Here is a 16726-nt window from a genome sequence, read left to right as displayed (position 1 = left end):
AGAGAGAAAGGCGGAGAGAGAAACTGATCTCACAGTAGTAGTCTATCTGACTCCAGACAGACATACGAATAAATATACAAGGAGACGAACGCATATGTATTGTAGCTTCTTTTAAGAACTGTGACTTCTGTATAGTTTGCCTCAATTTCTGGCTATTCCACTCCATACTCATTTTCAAGAAACTTATTACCAACAAAGCTGGCTGAACTGGCAACACTGCTCAGAAGTAAATCAACAAGTTGCCATTGGCCATTCCAAGTGCTATAAAACACAGTTTATGGTTGAAGCTGTAGCGAAGCTTTTTATAGCTTAGCAAAGCACCCAGCATGCATACGGTTATGCAAAAGCTGTGCGACTGGAATTGTCTGAGCTTGAAAGCTTAGCGAGTACAAACACTGCACAACTTTGGCGTCAACTCTGAAATTCATTTGGGGTTTCAACACCGTTCGGTGCATTACCCACGGTGCTGAGTCAGTTATCAATTGGGTATAACCCGACATTAGCTACGATCAAACCAGTTCTTGAGCACTGAGCACGTAATGCTGTGTCCGTCATTTGAATGAGAGAAGCCCGCGCGCTTATCAACGCACATGGAAGGCAGCCGAAAAGTCAAAGGTGCTTTAAGTTCACCGGGTGCTGGGTGCCTGCGTGTCGGAAACTTTTGGTGAGCGCAAGCTGCCTCTCACTAGAGACACATACGACAAGCTCTTCCAGTGCGTAGGCCAAGCCACACTGGCACAGAGCCGAGCCAAACAAAGCCCCAGCCGTTGGCAGTCGATTCAGTTTGGACTTCGACGTCTTGCCAGCAGCATCGTGAGCGCTAATAAATGTAATAAGCCCAGCTGAATACAGCTAAATAACAGACAACTTTATTTAAAAGTGCACAGCGAGCGTGCGAAAGAGACAGAGCACTGAGTGTGAGAGAGAGAGAGAGAGTACACGGCTGAGAGTGAGAGTGCGAGTGCGAGTAGAGTGAGAGTGAGAGCTTTATGTGTAGTGACAATCATAGCTTGCACCCGCCTCGTTGCCCCGCTGCGTCGTGCAGTGCTCGACTGTAGAATTGTTTTGATTGTGAGAGCGCGAAGCAAGAAACAAAACTGTAGTACGACGTCTTAAGTGTTAAACATCTCGATGCTAAGTGAAAGTGGCTCAAATTAAATAAAGAAAAAAATAATTATAAAAAAAAAAAAAACAAGTCAAAGAAGGCCAAAAACTGAATTTCGTAATTTAGTGCGCGTTTTCATTTAACTCGTTTTAGCCGCTAATTGTTCTTAGCTTATTTGTTTCGGCTCGAAGGTCAGCTGTTGAGGCTTAAAACGTGTTTGGAGAGGGAGGCAAAAACTAAATGCATGCTATTTGTTATTGTTTGCCAATGAATCAAATTCATATTCGTATCAACTAATTATCGCAGTAAACAAATGAGAAAGCTGTGTGAAAATGTTACAGCTAAAGCTATATAAACAGTTAAATGAAACATTCACTTCAAGTTTAATATTGTAATTTAAATTTAATAAAAGTAAAATATTAAATTGGCCCCCAATTTTAACAGGATTATTTATTTTTCTTTTACCTGTATTCATATTAACTTTTATTTTAATATTCAGTTTAACTGCACCTCGCCGCATAAAAAAACTCCCTAAAAATGAGCGCTGTGGATGCCATCATCAACTATAAACGCAGTCCCAACGAGGACTTTTACGCTCTGCTCCACTGCGACGAGACCTCGTCGGTAAGTCGAAAGTTTAATTAAACCCAATAATTAACTAAGTTCCTAATGAGCTGAGCAGCAAATCCAAGCAGCAGTCCCGTTAGAGATTTTGGCCAAAAATTTAATTTGGAATTAATTGAATTAGGTGCGAGTGCCATGGCAGCCACAAAGGCAACGCTTTTCCGCTTCTCCAGGCAAACAGTCTTAGATAAACAAAGCTAGATAAAGCTACAGATACAGATATAAATGAAATCAAATACAAGTTGACGTTTGCCGACCTGGCTTTCAGCTCGTCGGGGCATTTGCTTTGAGAATTAGTTTCAATTACGTCTCGCATTCAGATTCAGAGACGTGCCAGATTAAAAGAATTGAGTGCGGCAGCAGCTTTGAGATACAACTTAGTAGCTGCCACTTGGCAATTAAACGCCCGAGCCGACGAATGCCTGGTGGAAATCGTGTAGCTGTGGAAAAACTTTTCACTTTTCACTGACAGCCCGAGTCCTTCAATTATCTCTGACAAAAGTTGTCAGCGAGTGCGTGTGCGTGTGTGTGTGTGTGTGGGAATCTGCTTGAGTTAAGCCTGGCAATTATTTTCAGTTTTAATATCAGGTTGCTCGCAGCGCTCGCCTGTCAACGGCCTGACAAGATCTTTGTCATTAGGCTTGCTAGTATTAAATGTGGGCATGGCTCGTCCGTTGCGTTGACATCCAAACCCTTTTAATCGCACTCACTAACCTGTTCAGCCCAAGGCTCTGGCCTAGCTTAATGGAATTTCACTGTATGAATAACACTCGGCACTCGCTTGGGGTTGTCAAATTTTCTAGCTCACAAAATTTCAATAACAATTTTCGGAGCACGCATGAGCATGGCTCGAAGGTAACTTTTCCAGGCTGCGGCCTAATCAAATTCAATGGCATGAAAAATGTTTTGACGTTGCCGTAATTTTCCACCTGTAAACATTTTAATGTTGGCAATTTTTCAAGCTGTCGATTGCATCATGTTGTGCCATCTATTGAATTATGCACGAGTTCCCCCTGGCTAAGCATCACTCCTGATGCTGATGATGAGGGTGATTCTGCGGGCGAGAATGGCAAAATGTCTGCTGGGAAACGGATCTCATTAATATGAAAATTTCGTAGTTTGCTCAAATATAATAAAAGCAAGGATAGCTGTTGCCAAAAACAAAGTCAGCTCCAGTTCTTCAAGCTGTATCCAACGATTGCATTTTATATTCAAGAATTGATTTTCAATGCCAGTAAGCTTAGCACTCAGAGAGCTTGTTTATTATTATTATTGTTATTGTAAGTAACATATGGATTGGAGGCTTTCAGCAGAGACTCCAAACTGATATTTATTGCCTGCAATGTGTAATTTTCCGTCAAGGTGGTGAAGTTGTAGGAGTTCTGCTCAGACTTTGCGATGAAATTAATGCGATTTTCTTTACTTAATTTCGCTTACTTAATTACTTCAAGTCAAACCATAAGGAGTTCTTAAAGTTAAACAAATGAAAGTAGTTGTTTAGAGCTTATATCACACTCAAATGATAATCACGCCTTTAATAGTAGAAAGTTTTACAGCTAATATAAACTTAAAGAAGTGGCGACCAAGTATCGATGTTGATATATGAGATCAATGATATTGGTTTCATTCATTTTTTCACAAGTGAAAGTTCTCTTTTAATAAATTAAGAGAGCAGAAGATGCACAGAGTATAAATTTAGCTACCTGATATGCATATATACTTATATTCAGTTTATATCAAAGCAGTTTATATTAAGCAATGCATTACTCATGTATATTATGTAAAAAAGACTATAAGATGAATTTATGAAACTAGAAATAAAATATTAAAAAAAAAACAATTTGTTTTTTTTGTTTTTTTTTTTTTTTTTTTCTTACAATGAAACTTGTTTTTGAGCAACTTAAGTTATTTTATGCAAATTATTACATTTTAAATTCCTAAAATATGTTTATATAAAATTTTGCAGTATATTTTACTATTTTTTTCGTAAAAGTTAACAACTTTTGTTACTAAAATAGTCAGAATTGGATGCAATAAGCTTGGATAGATTTTTTGAATGGCCTTCAGTTGAGCTCAGAGCGAAGCGATTACAATTCCTATTACTATTCTCACACAGATGAATCGAGCATTGTTGTACCAGATGGACCTATGCGATGCTCTTAGAAATATTTGCATATGTCACGTCCAGTCTATATTCTATACATGTATGTATATATATGCAAACATGTTCGCTTTATTCTATATATGCATGTATTTATTTATGCATTCACAAATACTTATACCCATGTTGACATATGTATGTTTATTGGCTTTTATAATGAAAATCAGCTTCGAAATATCTGTATCTGTATCTGTATCTGTAGAACAATTGGACTGCAGTCTCTTGATGCTCATTTGCAATTCTCTCCAACGTTGGTGCGGCACAATCCAATGGAAATTCGGTGCAAAGTTAATTTAACGGCAATGCATACTAATTGATCAATTCAATTCTAATTGGTTCACTTTAATTGCATTATGCAATTCGCACACTCGATTGCAACAGAGAACCCCTGGACATTTCTATCTACTCAATGCCGGCCTCTACTATTTGCATATTGTGTTCATGAGTCATTGAATGCTGATGCTATTTCCATAGCTATTGAAAATGACAAGAGAAGTTCTGAATGTGCCTCATGCTGGGTATTTTGTGTTGCTGTTACGAACCTTTTTTGTTGAAGCTTCAAATTTTGTGAATAGACGGCGAAAATAACAAAATGTCAACATATCATTTCGTTGACACACATTTCTAGTTATGTACATATGTGTGTGTGTGCGTGTGTGTGTTTGGTATCAAATTCCCGTTATTGTCTGTAATACCAGGACCTACTACGCATTCACACCCCTTACCATGTATTACGCAGGAATGCAGAGAAAAGCCTGTGTGAATGTCTGCCAGAGATTCATTAAGTTAATTGTGGGCGTCCCCCATGGGAGGAGGGAGTGTAGAATCTCTGTCTGCTGCTGCCTGAATAACGTTTCTTTTTACGTGCCTTTGCCGTTGCAGTCAGCCGCATGAGTAATACAAATTGAAATTAATTATACGCCTCGCTGCCGTTAGCTCAACATACAAAAATCAACGTGCGCTCATTAATAATAGAAATATTCTAATAGCAAACGGAGTCGACAACAATTTATATATATTTATTTACTCAGTGTTGCCAGTTTAGCCCATTTCCGGCTAGATCTAGCCTATTCATTAATGGTCTAGCCTGCTGATAATAAAATCATTAAAAAAGAGTATGGGATGGCATAGCCAGAAATGGAGGCAGACTATGCATAAGTCATACTCCTTAAGAGAACTATAGAACAGAGGAAACTACTCTCTATGCCATCTCATAATAATAAATATTAATGTGCATAAGCTAATTAGCATATCACGCAAATACATACATATATCCTTGTGTAACGTAACGAGGTAATCCGATTTAACTATGTGTGTTCGTTTGCCTTTATATATGTTTGTTTGTGTGTCTGCATATCCTATGTCTCCGTCTACCTCCTTGTCTAACAGTCTGTCTGTCTGCCTAAGAGAAGTAAGAGTCAAAGAAGAACTAAAGATGATCATTTAAGTTGTATATATGTATGCAGCAATATACATTTCCTATTTCTATTTAAGTAAAACGAAGCTAGAATGCTTGGAGCAGCAGAGGGAGTTCCCATTAGCCTTTTAAAGAGAAGAGAGTGTTCTCATTGGTCGCTTAAAGCTCGAGTGCTACGACTCCTACCTAGAGCTGAGCTGAACATTTGAGCACGACTGAGTGTGTGAGTAAGGGTAGCCCTATATAAAGGGCAGCACCTGCACCACTACTTCAGTCGCCCAGGCCTAGTGGGGTCAGTCGTGCAGTGCAGTAAAGTGAAGTGAAGTTAGCAGTGATCGTTCAGCTAAACGTAAGAGACTTGGAGGAGAGACAGAGGAAAAGCTTCAAGGAAAGACTAAGAAGAAATACTTAGAGGGAACACTATGAATAAATACTTAGATGAAATACTTGGATGTAATAGTTAGAAGAAAAACTTAGAGGGAAGACTTATGAAAATACTTAGAACAATTACTAATACTTTTTTTTTTTTTTTTTTTTTTTTTTTTTTTTAAATATAGTTTTAATGCAGCTTTTGTTTTAAACTCTATAGCGATTTATAAGGATACCTTAAGTAATGCAGTGGCTAAATGCCTTTATTACTACGAATTACGTATACTAATACTAGAAAAAATATTTAGAGATAATACTTAAAGGAAATATTTACAACATATAAATATAAGTATAGCCAATATTTATAAGTGTAAGATATATATGTAGCTATATTGACGTTCCTTGCTTATAATTTGTTTAAGGCTTATATATATATAAATATATATCTATATAGATGTATAGAAATATATTTATATCTAAGCCTTAAATTTGTATAAGCAAGGAACGTCTATACTTTATGCAGACAATGGAAAATAAACAAGCAGCGTAAAGTAATGGCATTATGAATGGCTGCCTGAGGGACTGGCTGACTGAGTGACTGACTGACTAAGCTGGGCAACTGTTGGTCTGTGGCATCAGCGCTTATTGTGAATGTCTGTTATTCTGCATGCAAAGCCATTTTCATCAACAACTGGCACAAACAACAAGGCTCAACAAGAGGCTTTTGTTTTGAAAATTGAGTGTCCGGGCACCGTCCGAGCGCTCTGCCGGTCTACCGCTTTAGCTCTCTGGCGCTCTACCGTGCCACCGCCATGCCATTCAGAGTGGATAATGCGCTTTTGTTGCCTGGGTTGCGATGACAACTGTCAGGTCCTGTCAGCCGCCAAACTCGGCCAACAGCAGCAGGATAAATGCTGTCTGCCGCAAAATATTGCCCGACAGCAACTTGTTGCTGCTGTTGCTGTTGCTGTTGCTCCTGCTGCTGCTCCTGCTGCTGCTCCTGCTGCTGCTCCTGCTGCTGCTACTGGGGCTGTTAGCTGTCACTGCAAACACTTTGGCTTAATTAATTTCAATTGCTCGCACAGCCTTGACGCTAATGTCAGCCAGTCGGTCGTGGCCGGGATCCGATGTCAAGGTTGTCGCAGTGTAAGAAGTTGTCCTTTGAGTCCTTTAAGCCAAGTGCTATTCGCTTGGTCTCAATTCTCGCGCAATTTGGGTCGTCTTTCAGGCCCACGGGAACGTGCGATGCTATTACACTTAGCGGTTTACAGTTTCACACTTGACATTTTCCGGCAAACAATTTCGCGGCGTACAGCAGAGCATCACGTATATGTTTGCTTGTTATTGTCATCGGGACTTATCGCTTCCGTCCCATTGATGTTGCTCTGATTCTAATGCGAGTGTGCGCTTGGTGCTGACAGCTTTACCTGTCGTGCGGCTACACCTGTTCGCGCACCTGTCCTTGACGACGTCGCGGCGTCGCTTGTTCACTTAGCGTGTGCTCAGTATCGACACATCGCCGTAATCATCTTTATGTTCACTGTCATCTTTATGCTCATCCTGGGAATAGCACAAAATCTGCATGTCGCAACAATTTGAAAAAAATTGTTTTTTTCCAGATTGATGCCACAAAATGCTTAATTAATTTATGACAAAACAGAATTTTTCATTGCAATTTACTTAATTTACGTAATTTTCTGTCTTCTTCTTTGCAGCCGGAGCAAATCCAGGCCGAGTACAAGGCGCTGGCACTCCAGTATCATCCGGACAAGAACAGCGGCGACAAGGACGCGGAGGCCAAGTTCCAACAGCTAAAGGTAAGCAGCAACAAAAGAACATTTACCTGGAAACAGGAAGGCAAACATTTTACATATTTAATAAAGTACCGCTAGGTGGGTGCCCAAGTAGGCGTCGAGGGTGAGGGCGAGGGGCAGCCAAAGACTTGTCATTGTGCCCCCCGAGGGTAATTTATTTAAGTTGAAAGCTTCGACTCGAGTTGTTTTTCTTTTTTTTTTTTTTGCTCTTCTTTTTTTTGCATTAGGTGAGCTGAAAGCATTGTTGATCTACTCTCGCCATACACATAAATTATAAAACATAACCCCTCAGTTAGCGTAATAAAAAAACTAAAAGCACACACACACATACACATACGCATGCTGACACACACACACACACATATACGATAGCAAGAGATGTGCGTGGGGCATGCAAAATGGTTGGCTGTCAGTCGGTGAATGCTTAAAACCACATGGAACAAAGCGCAAACATGCACACGCATCAAATACACATACACGCACACATGCACGAGCACACACAATTGAATAACCAGAAGCACACTCATTTACACTCAACCTCAAATTGAATTTTACACATAACAAAAAGCTGCAGAGATCGCGAGCACTTTGCAAGTAGATAAAATAAATTACATGCGACTATACCCTATATACATATGTATATATACCCTATGTATGTGTGTATATGGCTACTATTTTGAAAAGGATTATTGATTTTGCGCTGTGTGAGGAGGCAGCAGCAGCAGAGCAGAGCATCATAAAAATAAACATATGTATGTACGCATATGTTAATGTGCGTCTGTATGTTTCAGCGGCTATTGTTAGCCACCGACAACGTAAGGGAACTAAATCAACTTAGCCAAACAGTTGCCAGTTCGCTCGTCCTTGTTCTGCCTGCCACTGCTCATTAGAGTCCTGTCAGCTACGGCGGCAATAAAACTTGTTACGCGTTTGGGCAACGGCAACGACAACGGCAACAAGTCGAGTGGAACTGTTCTTCTATGGATGATAGTTGTGAAACTGGGTCCAGAGCTCAAACTTGCCATAAGAGGCAAATAAAATTTGCAGCTTGTACAGGTCCCTCTCGCTCTAACTCTCCCTCACTCTATCTTTCTCTCTCTCTCTCTTTCTCTCACTCCCCCCTCTGGGTGTGTGCTTGCTCTCCCTTGCAACATGGCTGGGAGCCTTTTTATGGTTGCTATAACATCAAAGCCATAAAACAAACGCTGATGACGGCTATAAAGCATTTCAAGAGTAATTTTAAGATTCAAATGTGCATAAATTTGATTCCAGCATGTTTTCGTATACATTTTTAAAATTAGTTCTACGCGCATCTGCCTTAAAGCATGTTTGGTTATTTTAAACACTTTCTCAATTTAATGCAAGTAGAAACTAATTAAATTAAAATTAATTAAAAAATGCATTTATTTCGATATATTTGCCAAAGATAATAAAATGCATATCTAATCAATGCACCACAATGCAAACACTCATATTTATTATTATTATCATTTGTCTTGATGTATAAACGTAGCGTTGAGATAACATGAGGAGAGACTGTTAAATTGATAGCAGGATCTGAGTCTGTAAATCTCCTATATCCATGGCTGTCTTCTACTGTTGCAGTAGTATTGGTGTGAGGCTTAAAGCTAGTGCAGAGGGAGAGAGTGAGAGGCAACATTGGCTGTTGTTGAACGTAGTATAGACAAGAAATTGTTATTCCTACAGAGCGCGTGATTATGAGAGAAAGCAGCATGTAAAATCATAGAATTAGAGTTAATGGTAGGCAAACTACCGTTACATATGTATGCACATATATTTATAGTATATGTCCACAAATTTATATATATGTATATGCAAAAACCTTAAGCTTGCTTCATTGTTGTTCATTGTGTGTAGCATTCAGTCATCTCCCAGCGTGCACTTATAAAACATAAGATGATTACAGAAACTACATATATATATATATATATATGTATGTCTAACAAGATGCACACATGCGTATTCTGAGAACAAGCTGAATTTCATGGAACGCATATAAGAACATATTTATATTGCTGACACTCCCATTTTAGTAGGCATCGTGACGCTGTTTCCGACAAGTTTTTAGCCAGGCCGACTTTCGTTCTTTATTGGCAAGAGCAAATATGGCTACAAGGCAAAATTAATTGAAGAGAAATAAAGCAGCCGGCAGCTGACGGCTCGAAAACCTTGCTTGCTGACCCACATAACCAATGAGTAGTAAAATAATTGATTATCACGTGCGAATCATGGCAATAAAATCTCAGAAGCACAGCGTGTGTAATTTTGCTTCTTTGTGTGTGTGTGTGTGTGTGTGTATGTGTGTGGGTGTGAGTGAGTGTGTGGGTGTGTCTGTGAATCTGTGGTCTTTGTCTATTCATTGAATGCCAGCAGACTGCTTTGGCATACAAATTGTAGATGTCTGCTGGTATCAGCTCAGATAGGCTATCGAAGCCACTTGAGCGTGTAACTCACATACGTATGTGTGTGTGTGTTTGTTTGTTAATCACAGTCATGCTAATAAGTATACTACATAAATTGATTATTTCGCAAGCAACGGCTCAAGCCGTAGTCAAACAGAACAGAGGACGAGCTAAATGCTATTTGTTTTGGGTTTTCACAAAATCTGACTTCAATCAACTAATGCAAATAAACAAAAATAAAAAGCATTTTGGAAATTTTTCACTTGCAGGAGGCCAAGGAGACCTTGTGCGATCCGGAGAAGCGGGCCGTGTACGACAAGTGGCGCAACAGCGGCATCTCAATGAGCTACAAGCAGTGGCTGGGTATGAAGGAGCACGTCGGCCAGGTGAGAAGATACACAATTGCCGAGAAAGTGGATAAAGAGGTATGCGTATGGGCCAGGAATGTACCGAAGCAGAGAAGTAAAATTCAATCCCCCTCAAAAGAAAAACGAAAAACACTGTAGACAACTGTGGCGCTGGGTTTTCTCTGTGTGTGCCGTCTGTTTATGCTTTATTTATAAAGTGGGAAAATTACAGTGGCTCACATTGTATGTGACTAGCATTAGCATCAGCATTGTCTCTCCGACTGTCTGCTATCCTTTCAAACGATTTGCACTACGGCAAACAACAAGTGACGCGAGACCATATATATTTAATGATCTAGAAGGAGACCGAGATGATTATTTATTTATATTTATTTGTATATGTACATATATACATATATAGGTATTTCGCCATACCAGCTCTCTGTAGATAAGTTGCCGGAGTGACTCATTCATTTCAAAATGCAGAATAATGTGAGTTCAGGCTCGAGTTTCAGCAAGTCACCTAATATATGTACTCGCATTCTAGCCGTAGACTGAAAGATAATTAAAGTTAATCAATTAACAAATTTTCTAGAAATGCTCTTAACACGCATTTCCATAAAAAGCTCATAATGTTATTTTTAACCGATTTTGGAATTTTGTTTTCATTGTTTGTTAATTCGTTTTTTTTTTTATGCCAAATGCACTTCTTTTAATTTTTTATTGATTTATTTAATGTTTTCCATTTCTATTTCAGTTCTTATTTATTTTATTTTTTTGGCTTATATATTTATTAATTTTTTTTATATATATGTACATATATTTAATTTTTATTTTGTTCGATTAATTTATGAAAGCTTAATTTTTATTCATCTATTTCTTTATATTTACGATTTTTCTCCTTTTGTTTTGTTTATGTTTTGTTATATAATATTTTTTTTGTATTTATTTATTTTATATATATATATATATATCCATTCCCATTCGCATTCGTGAAATACTATTGTTCTTGGGCAACGGAATAAGTGATTAGATGAGATTGCATTTGCATTCGCTCTCTCATTATTTCATTTTGAATTAGATTAATTGCCGCGTTGCAGGCGAGCTTTATGCGAGCTTCCGTAGGAAATTGTCGCGCAGTCATCAAAGTTGACAGGGGGCTGGTTTCGGCCTGGCTAATTTGCTGTGGCCAGATGATGGCAGCTGCCATAAATCGGCTTTGGGTGGTCGCCTGTGGCAGCCATTTGCACTGGTTGCGTCTCTCCCCTGCGGTTGCAAGCAATTTGCACACGTGATGCGTATTTTCCATTAGGTCTCGGACTAAACTCACTCGGCAGGCCATTGCGGTTAGCTTCCCACTTGATTCGCTTGTAAGATGCAGAGCTAGTAAGATTGGGCACGGCACACAGGAAAACCAGACCGCAGGTACAATTAAACCGCAAATGTGACTTAAATTTAATTAGCTACAACCTTGATTTAAACTCCCAGTATAAAGCCTGACTCTGATCGCCTGAGCACCTCCAGTTTTACGTATTTTATGGTATTCTTTCAATGTGCCTCTTCATCCAAAGTGTTCTAAGTGTACGCCGTGCATGCGAACGAGGAGCCAATGCATCTGAGCACAAATTCAAATCGATTCTTATGTAAATACACTCACGTTCGTATTTCAAATCCGACCGGATGCATTGGCTCTGGCAGTAGTTGCGTAGCTGTACAAGAAAATTCGATTAATGGCCAATTGTTTTTCGTTCAATCAAAGTCCATGCATTGGGCCACACCTAAGACCAAGGACCGCATGTTGCCGGAGACCGGCGCCGGAGCCGGTCCGGGCGGTGCCAGCTGCAGCAGCGGCGGCCTCACCGCCGCCTCCCCGAACCCAGCCCATCGACGCGCATCCGAGGGTGGAGCCGCCCTCTACTACGGCAGCCGCAAGGCCGAGTGGGGCACCGAGAACACCGATGTGGCCAACAAATTCCGCAATTACGAGATCTAAGCGGCGGGAGAATGGATGAATGACCTGATGATGATTATCGATGCCATGAGATCAACGTGAGGAGAGAGTCGAACAGAGTAAATTTTATGCATATTTTTAGCCCCTCAGAGGGCAGTATATCTCGATGTGAGTTTGAACAAAACATATTCCAATTACAAATATTATTGAACAAAGCAAATACAAGACATATGCGAAAAAAACATACATATATCAAATGAGCATAGAGCATTGAGCGAAAGTCGCGATTCGCGAATTACAAAATATTATTAACCAACTCTACTTACCTACATATATACAGATATAAAGGCGTACATGTTCTATATACAGGCATAGTACATATATTGATGTGAATTATAGCGTTGCAAAATAATAATTATATATATAAATGTTTATAGGTGTATAAAAAATATGAAAAATGGTAATTAAATATAAAAGAAACTGTAATTTCAATAAACATACGGCTGGAAGGCGGCAAGAGGTTAAAGTTAAGCTTAAGTGAAACATTTGAATGAAATTAGTCAAATTTTAAATGTATACAGTGTCAAACTGACTCACATATACACGAGCACCCACACACACACACACATACTATATAATGAATATATTTATCTACAACTATTTGTATATTGATGTATGTATTTATGTACCATGTGCCCCTAAAAGACAATCCCTTTGGAAGTGTTTACCAGTGCACTGAAAAAAAAATTGATAACTCTAACTGAACCTAGCATCAAAATGCCCACCACACAGAACTTATCGGAAGCGAAAAAGTTAAAAAAAAAAATACCCTACCACAAAAGCGAATTTAACAACTATTTATACATGACAAAAAAACTGCATAGTCAAAAAAAAAAAACAAAACAAAAAAAAAAAAAAAAAAAAAAAAAAAAAACAAAAAAAAACTTTCACTTGGTGTCCTTTAACAAGCAAATCCAAAATTTGCAAACAAAACTAAATAACTAAACTATTTTATTAATTTATGAAAGAAAGAGCAGTCACTCGAAGACTTGCTTAAAACATAATGAGAAAAAAAAACAAAAAAAAAAAAAAAGAATAAATATAAATGTTTTGATGCATTGTTGTTTTTAATATCGATGTGTGATGCAATTCTTAAATGTTATACAAATGAATATCAAAATACAAATATATGAGCGAAAATTAAATTTTGCCATCGTAAAGCTACATTATATAAATGTTTATTTGAAATCATATTGAATTTACTCAAATACACACATATTATTGAACGGGAATGGAAGTTTAAAAAAAATAAATTAAAATTAAAATCTAGTGAAGATTCAACTACTTCGTAATTAAAACAGAATCTCCTTAGATCGCAAGCCAAAGAAAATTATTTTTGAGGGCCCACGTGGCGTATGAATGGCGTAAGGCAAAGCTTCATAAACTAGCAAAATTATGCAAATACATAAATGTTGAATTTAATTTAGCTGAATTATGAATGTATAAATGGCAAACAGAAATCCGAATAAAGTCAACTATTTAAAGAAGATTCTTCATTTGAAGAGGCTTCACGAAAACAAAAACCTCAATGCAGTTTTTTCTTATTTATTTAAATTAATCTATAAGTAAAATGATTCACTCCAGTTGACTTCCGGTTAGCTCTAAAACCTGACTGAGCGTGACCTTCGAGTCGTCCCACTGGTAACAGGGTCGGCGATCCGATTGCACGAACTCACGTATCCAGCGATTAAGCACTGCATAATAATAGAGCCACGTTGTTAAACCAATAGAGCTCGAAAGGCCAGCTACTTACCCCACTTGGAGCCCACAATGATGGGGCAGGCGCCATGCATGGTCCTCGCATCGCCCACGCCCGAGGCGTGCAGGTTGTACCAAAACGCGGCTAAAATTAGCGAAATTGAGAGGCATATAAATACGTGAATGCAAAGGGGGCTGTACAAGGATCAGAAGGAACTTGAATGCCTTAAAGGATAGGGCTTCATAATAGTATTTAAGTTTTCGCTTTGATTGCAGCATAGTGTTAATGAGCTTAGACTGTAAGCGCATTCAAAATATTACTAGACTTCCTGCCAGCTCATAGTCCCGTAACGTAATAGAAGCCATTAGCCAGCCCCCATTCAAGTTCCTTCTGCACGTACCTGCATATTTCTTGGGTCTGAGCAGCTGCTTCAGAGCGGGAAATGCCGTCGCTCCACCCTGTTCCACATCGCTGAGCTATCAAGTGCAAAAGGGAAAACATGTTTCTCAGTGGGTTGGCAACAAAGGGCAACAAAGGCCACAAAGGCACTTACATAGAAGAGGACGGTGCCAATGCGATTGCCCATTTCCGGATTGGACACCTGCTTAGTTTCAAACTGGCAAAGGGGATTAAAGGAGCTTTATCATAAAAGATGTATATGAATTTGAGCTTCTGTACTTACGGTTATCGGGTAGAACCAGTCCATATGCTGGGCATAGTGGCCGCCTATGCCGTAGTTGGCCAGCTGATGATCCTCCGCATACTCTGGAATCGAAATACATATACATATATGGCGGAACAAGCACAGTTTCAGTTGAAGCTCACCCAAGTGCAGGTCGGTCATGTCGGCCACGCGCTGATCGATGGTGCGCAGCACTTTGTGGCGCGTCTTCGGGAGGAAGGTGAATTGGCTGGTGCGCGCATTGGACACAACGGAAGAGTTGTGACCCGTGACTGTGGCACGATGAATTTTGTTTTGGGCTAGCCTCATCAGCGTATCGATTTCACTCTGATAGATGACATCGTGGAAGAGCACAAGCAGTGGATCGTGGCTCAGCTCCTCGACCTTCAGGGGTGCCAATAGCAGAAAGGGATGCGTCTCGGTCATGTAGCCACAGCGCAGCTGACGCAGCTCTGACGGCGTGGGTCTTATATGACCATTGCAGGTGTGGCGGTAGAGCTCAAAGTCGCTCAGCTTGGTCAGGTCCTCAGGTAGGGGCTAGATTTGCAAGGCGAAACAAAGATTAGATGAATTGGAGTATGATAATTGAGTCCCATACGCACAGCATGCTCATCGACTGGGTCAGCGGTCAGCTCTTCGATTTGCTTTTGGATTTGATTAAGCTCTTCCCAGTTATCCAAGGCCCTCTCACTGCCTGGCTCTATATTTTTCAGCATTTCCAGGGTATTATTCATGCCTCGGCTTTCAGACTGGCTTAGCCTGGCTTTCAGCTTGACTAGCTGCTCCAAAATCACTGGCAGTAGCTGAGCGCGATCCTTGTCCAATAGACGGCGGTTCGCCTCCAGCAGCCAGGCGTGCGCCAGCTGCAGATGCTCATCGCGCGCCGCCTGTTCAGCTATGTCCAGGCAATGCTGAGCGTCTAGCTGGGTGCTGCAACGCAGATGACGTGGGTAAGTGTGATTAGGGCATTCCCTGTTAGAGTTTCCCCCATTTATTTGCCATGTGGCTCACCCATAGGAAACACCGTCGAGTATTCCAGCAGCCACATGCTTGGTCTGCAATCTATAAATGTACTGCAGACGCAGCAGTCCATCGATGGCGCCCTCCAGCTCCCGGGGATTGGGCATGTCCTCTCGCAGGCGCAACCGCTGCAGACGTGCCAGGGGCTCTGTAATTGAAGGGTGTACGGAGCGTATGCGTAATGTGGTTATCATATAAGTGAATTGGACACCCACTCGCTCCGGTTGCGGCTGCCATGAGATTCGCAATGTGCTCCCAGTCCAGGGTCAGGCGTTTGCTCAGCAAATATTTGTTCAGCGGACTTTCGAAGTACGTCACGCCCGATTGCTCGGCTTGGCTACGCTCGCGCTCGAATTCGTCCAGCCGCCTGTCATTGCAGATTGAATTGCATCAAATTGAATTAGTGCCAGCCCAGCCCAGCCCAGCCCAGCCCAGCCCAGCGCCGCCCGGAGTCAACTTACGCTCGCAGAAAATCCAATTTGCTCTCATTATCAGCGATGAATTTTTGCATGTGCTGCAGCATTTGCTGCTCGTACCGAAAGACCTTGGACATCGCATGCACGGAGGAATAGAACTCGGCCGTGACATCACACCAGTACAGAGCTGCCAGCACAGCCAGCAGCCCGAACAACTTCAGCCTCAGAAGCATCTCTACTCTCGGCCACGACTCGCGCTCAACTGATTTCGCCAATTGACCCCGCCGGCTGATGGCCCGTTGGATAGCATATGCATGGTCATGATTCCCATACGCATATTACATAATTTATAACCCTAGCTGTCAATAGCCAATCGAGCCAAACCTGTTTCTGCTCACGGAAAACGTAAAGAACAGCAGAGTTCATTGTGCCAAATAACTGGTTTTGAATCTACGTGCTAGCCGGCCTTAGGTGTTCCATTGATTTGCAGCCCATATGGAAGATAAACGACGATAAAGAAGAAATAAGTTAAATTTGCTAACAAAGATAGGTCTGAAAATCGTGAGTCCTGTCGAAAGATATATTCTGAATTAACCTTCACATTATTATTGGTGAAATGCAATGAAACATGAAAAAAA

General features: G+C 40.4%; 2 protein-coding genes across 4 annotated transcripts; one reads left to right on the top strand and one right to left on the bottom strand.

The window, feature by feature from the left end:
- The first annotated feature begins 672 nt into the window (after positions 1-672).
- jdp (DnaJ domain-containing protein) lies at positions 673-13794 on the top strand. Of its 3 annotated transcripts, none has more exons than XM_018018150.2 (5): positions 673-829; positions 1605-1729; positions 7392-7493; positions 10183-10299; positions 12020-13794. In XM_018018150.2, the coding sequence occupies exons 2-5, from the start codon at positions 1643-1645 to the stop codon at positions 12251-12253; spliced, it is 540 nt and encodes a 179-aa protein (XP_017873639.1). In that variant the 5' UTR covers positions 673-829; positions 1605-1642; the 3' UTR covers positions 12254-13794. The 3 variants fall into 3 exon arrangements, with proteins under 3 accessions (XP_017873639.1, XP_017873640.2, XP_089328265.1); XM_018018151.2 differs by having other exon boundaries at positions 10183-10338; XM_089472139.1 differs by lacking the exon at positions 673-829 and adding an exon at positions 925-1296 and having other exon boundaries at positions 10183-10338.
- Positions 13620-16350, bottom strand: LOC108619790 (prolyl 4-hydroxylase subunit alpha-1). Its single transcript, XM_018016599.2, has 10 exons — positions 16134-16350; positions 15888-16039; positions 15664-15820; positions 15255-15582; positions 14796-15189; positions 14653-14735; positions 14524-14586; positions 14371-14446; positions 14025-14114; positions 13620-13965 (listed from the first exon to the last, which is right to left on the bottom strand). Exons 1-10 carry the CDS (start codon positions 16319-16321, stop codon positions 13847-13849), a joined length of 1650 nt encoding a protein of 549 aa, XP_017872088.1. The 5' UTR covers positions 16322-16350; the 3' UTR covers positions 13620-13846.
- Between the last annotated feature and the right edge of the window lie 376 nt (positions 16351-16726).

Source organism: Drosophila arizonae, chromosome 2, assembly GCF_054131065.1.
Source record: "Drosophila arizonae isolate 15081-1271.41 chromosome 2, UAZ_ARI_1.0, whole genome shotgun sequence".
NCBI classification, from domain to species: domain Eukaryota; kingdom Metazoa; phylum Arthropoda; class Insecta; order Diptera; family Drosophilidae; genus Drosophila; species Drosophila arizonae.
Note: the sequence above shows the minus strand (reverse complement) of the source record. Positions and strands in the feature narration are given on the sequence as shown.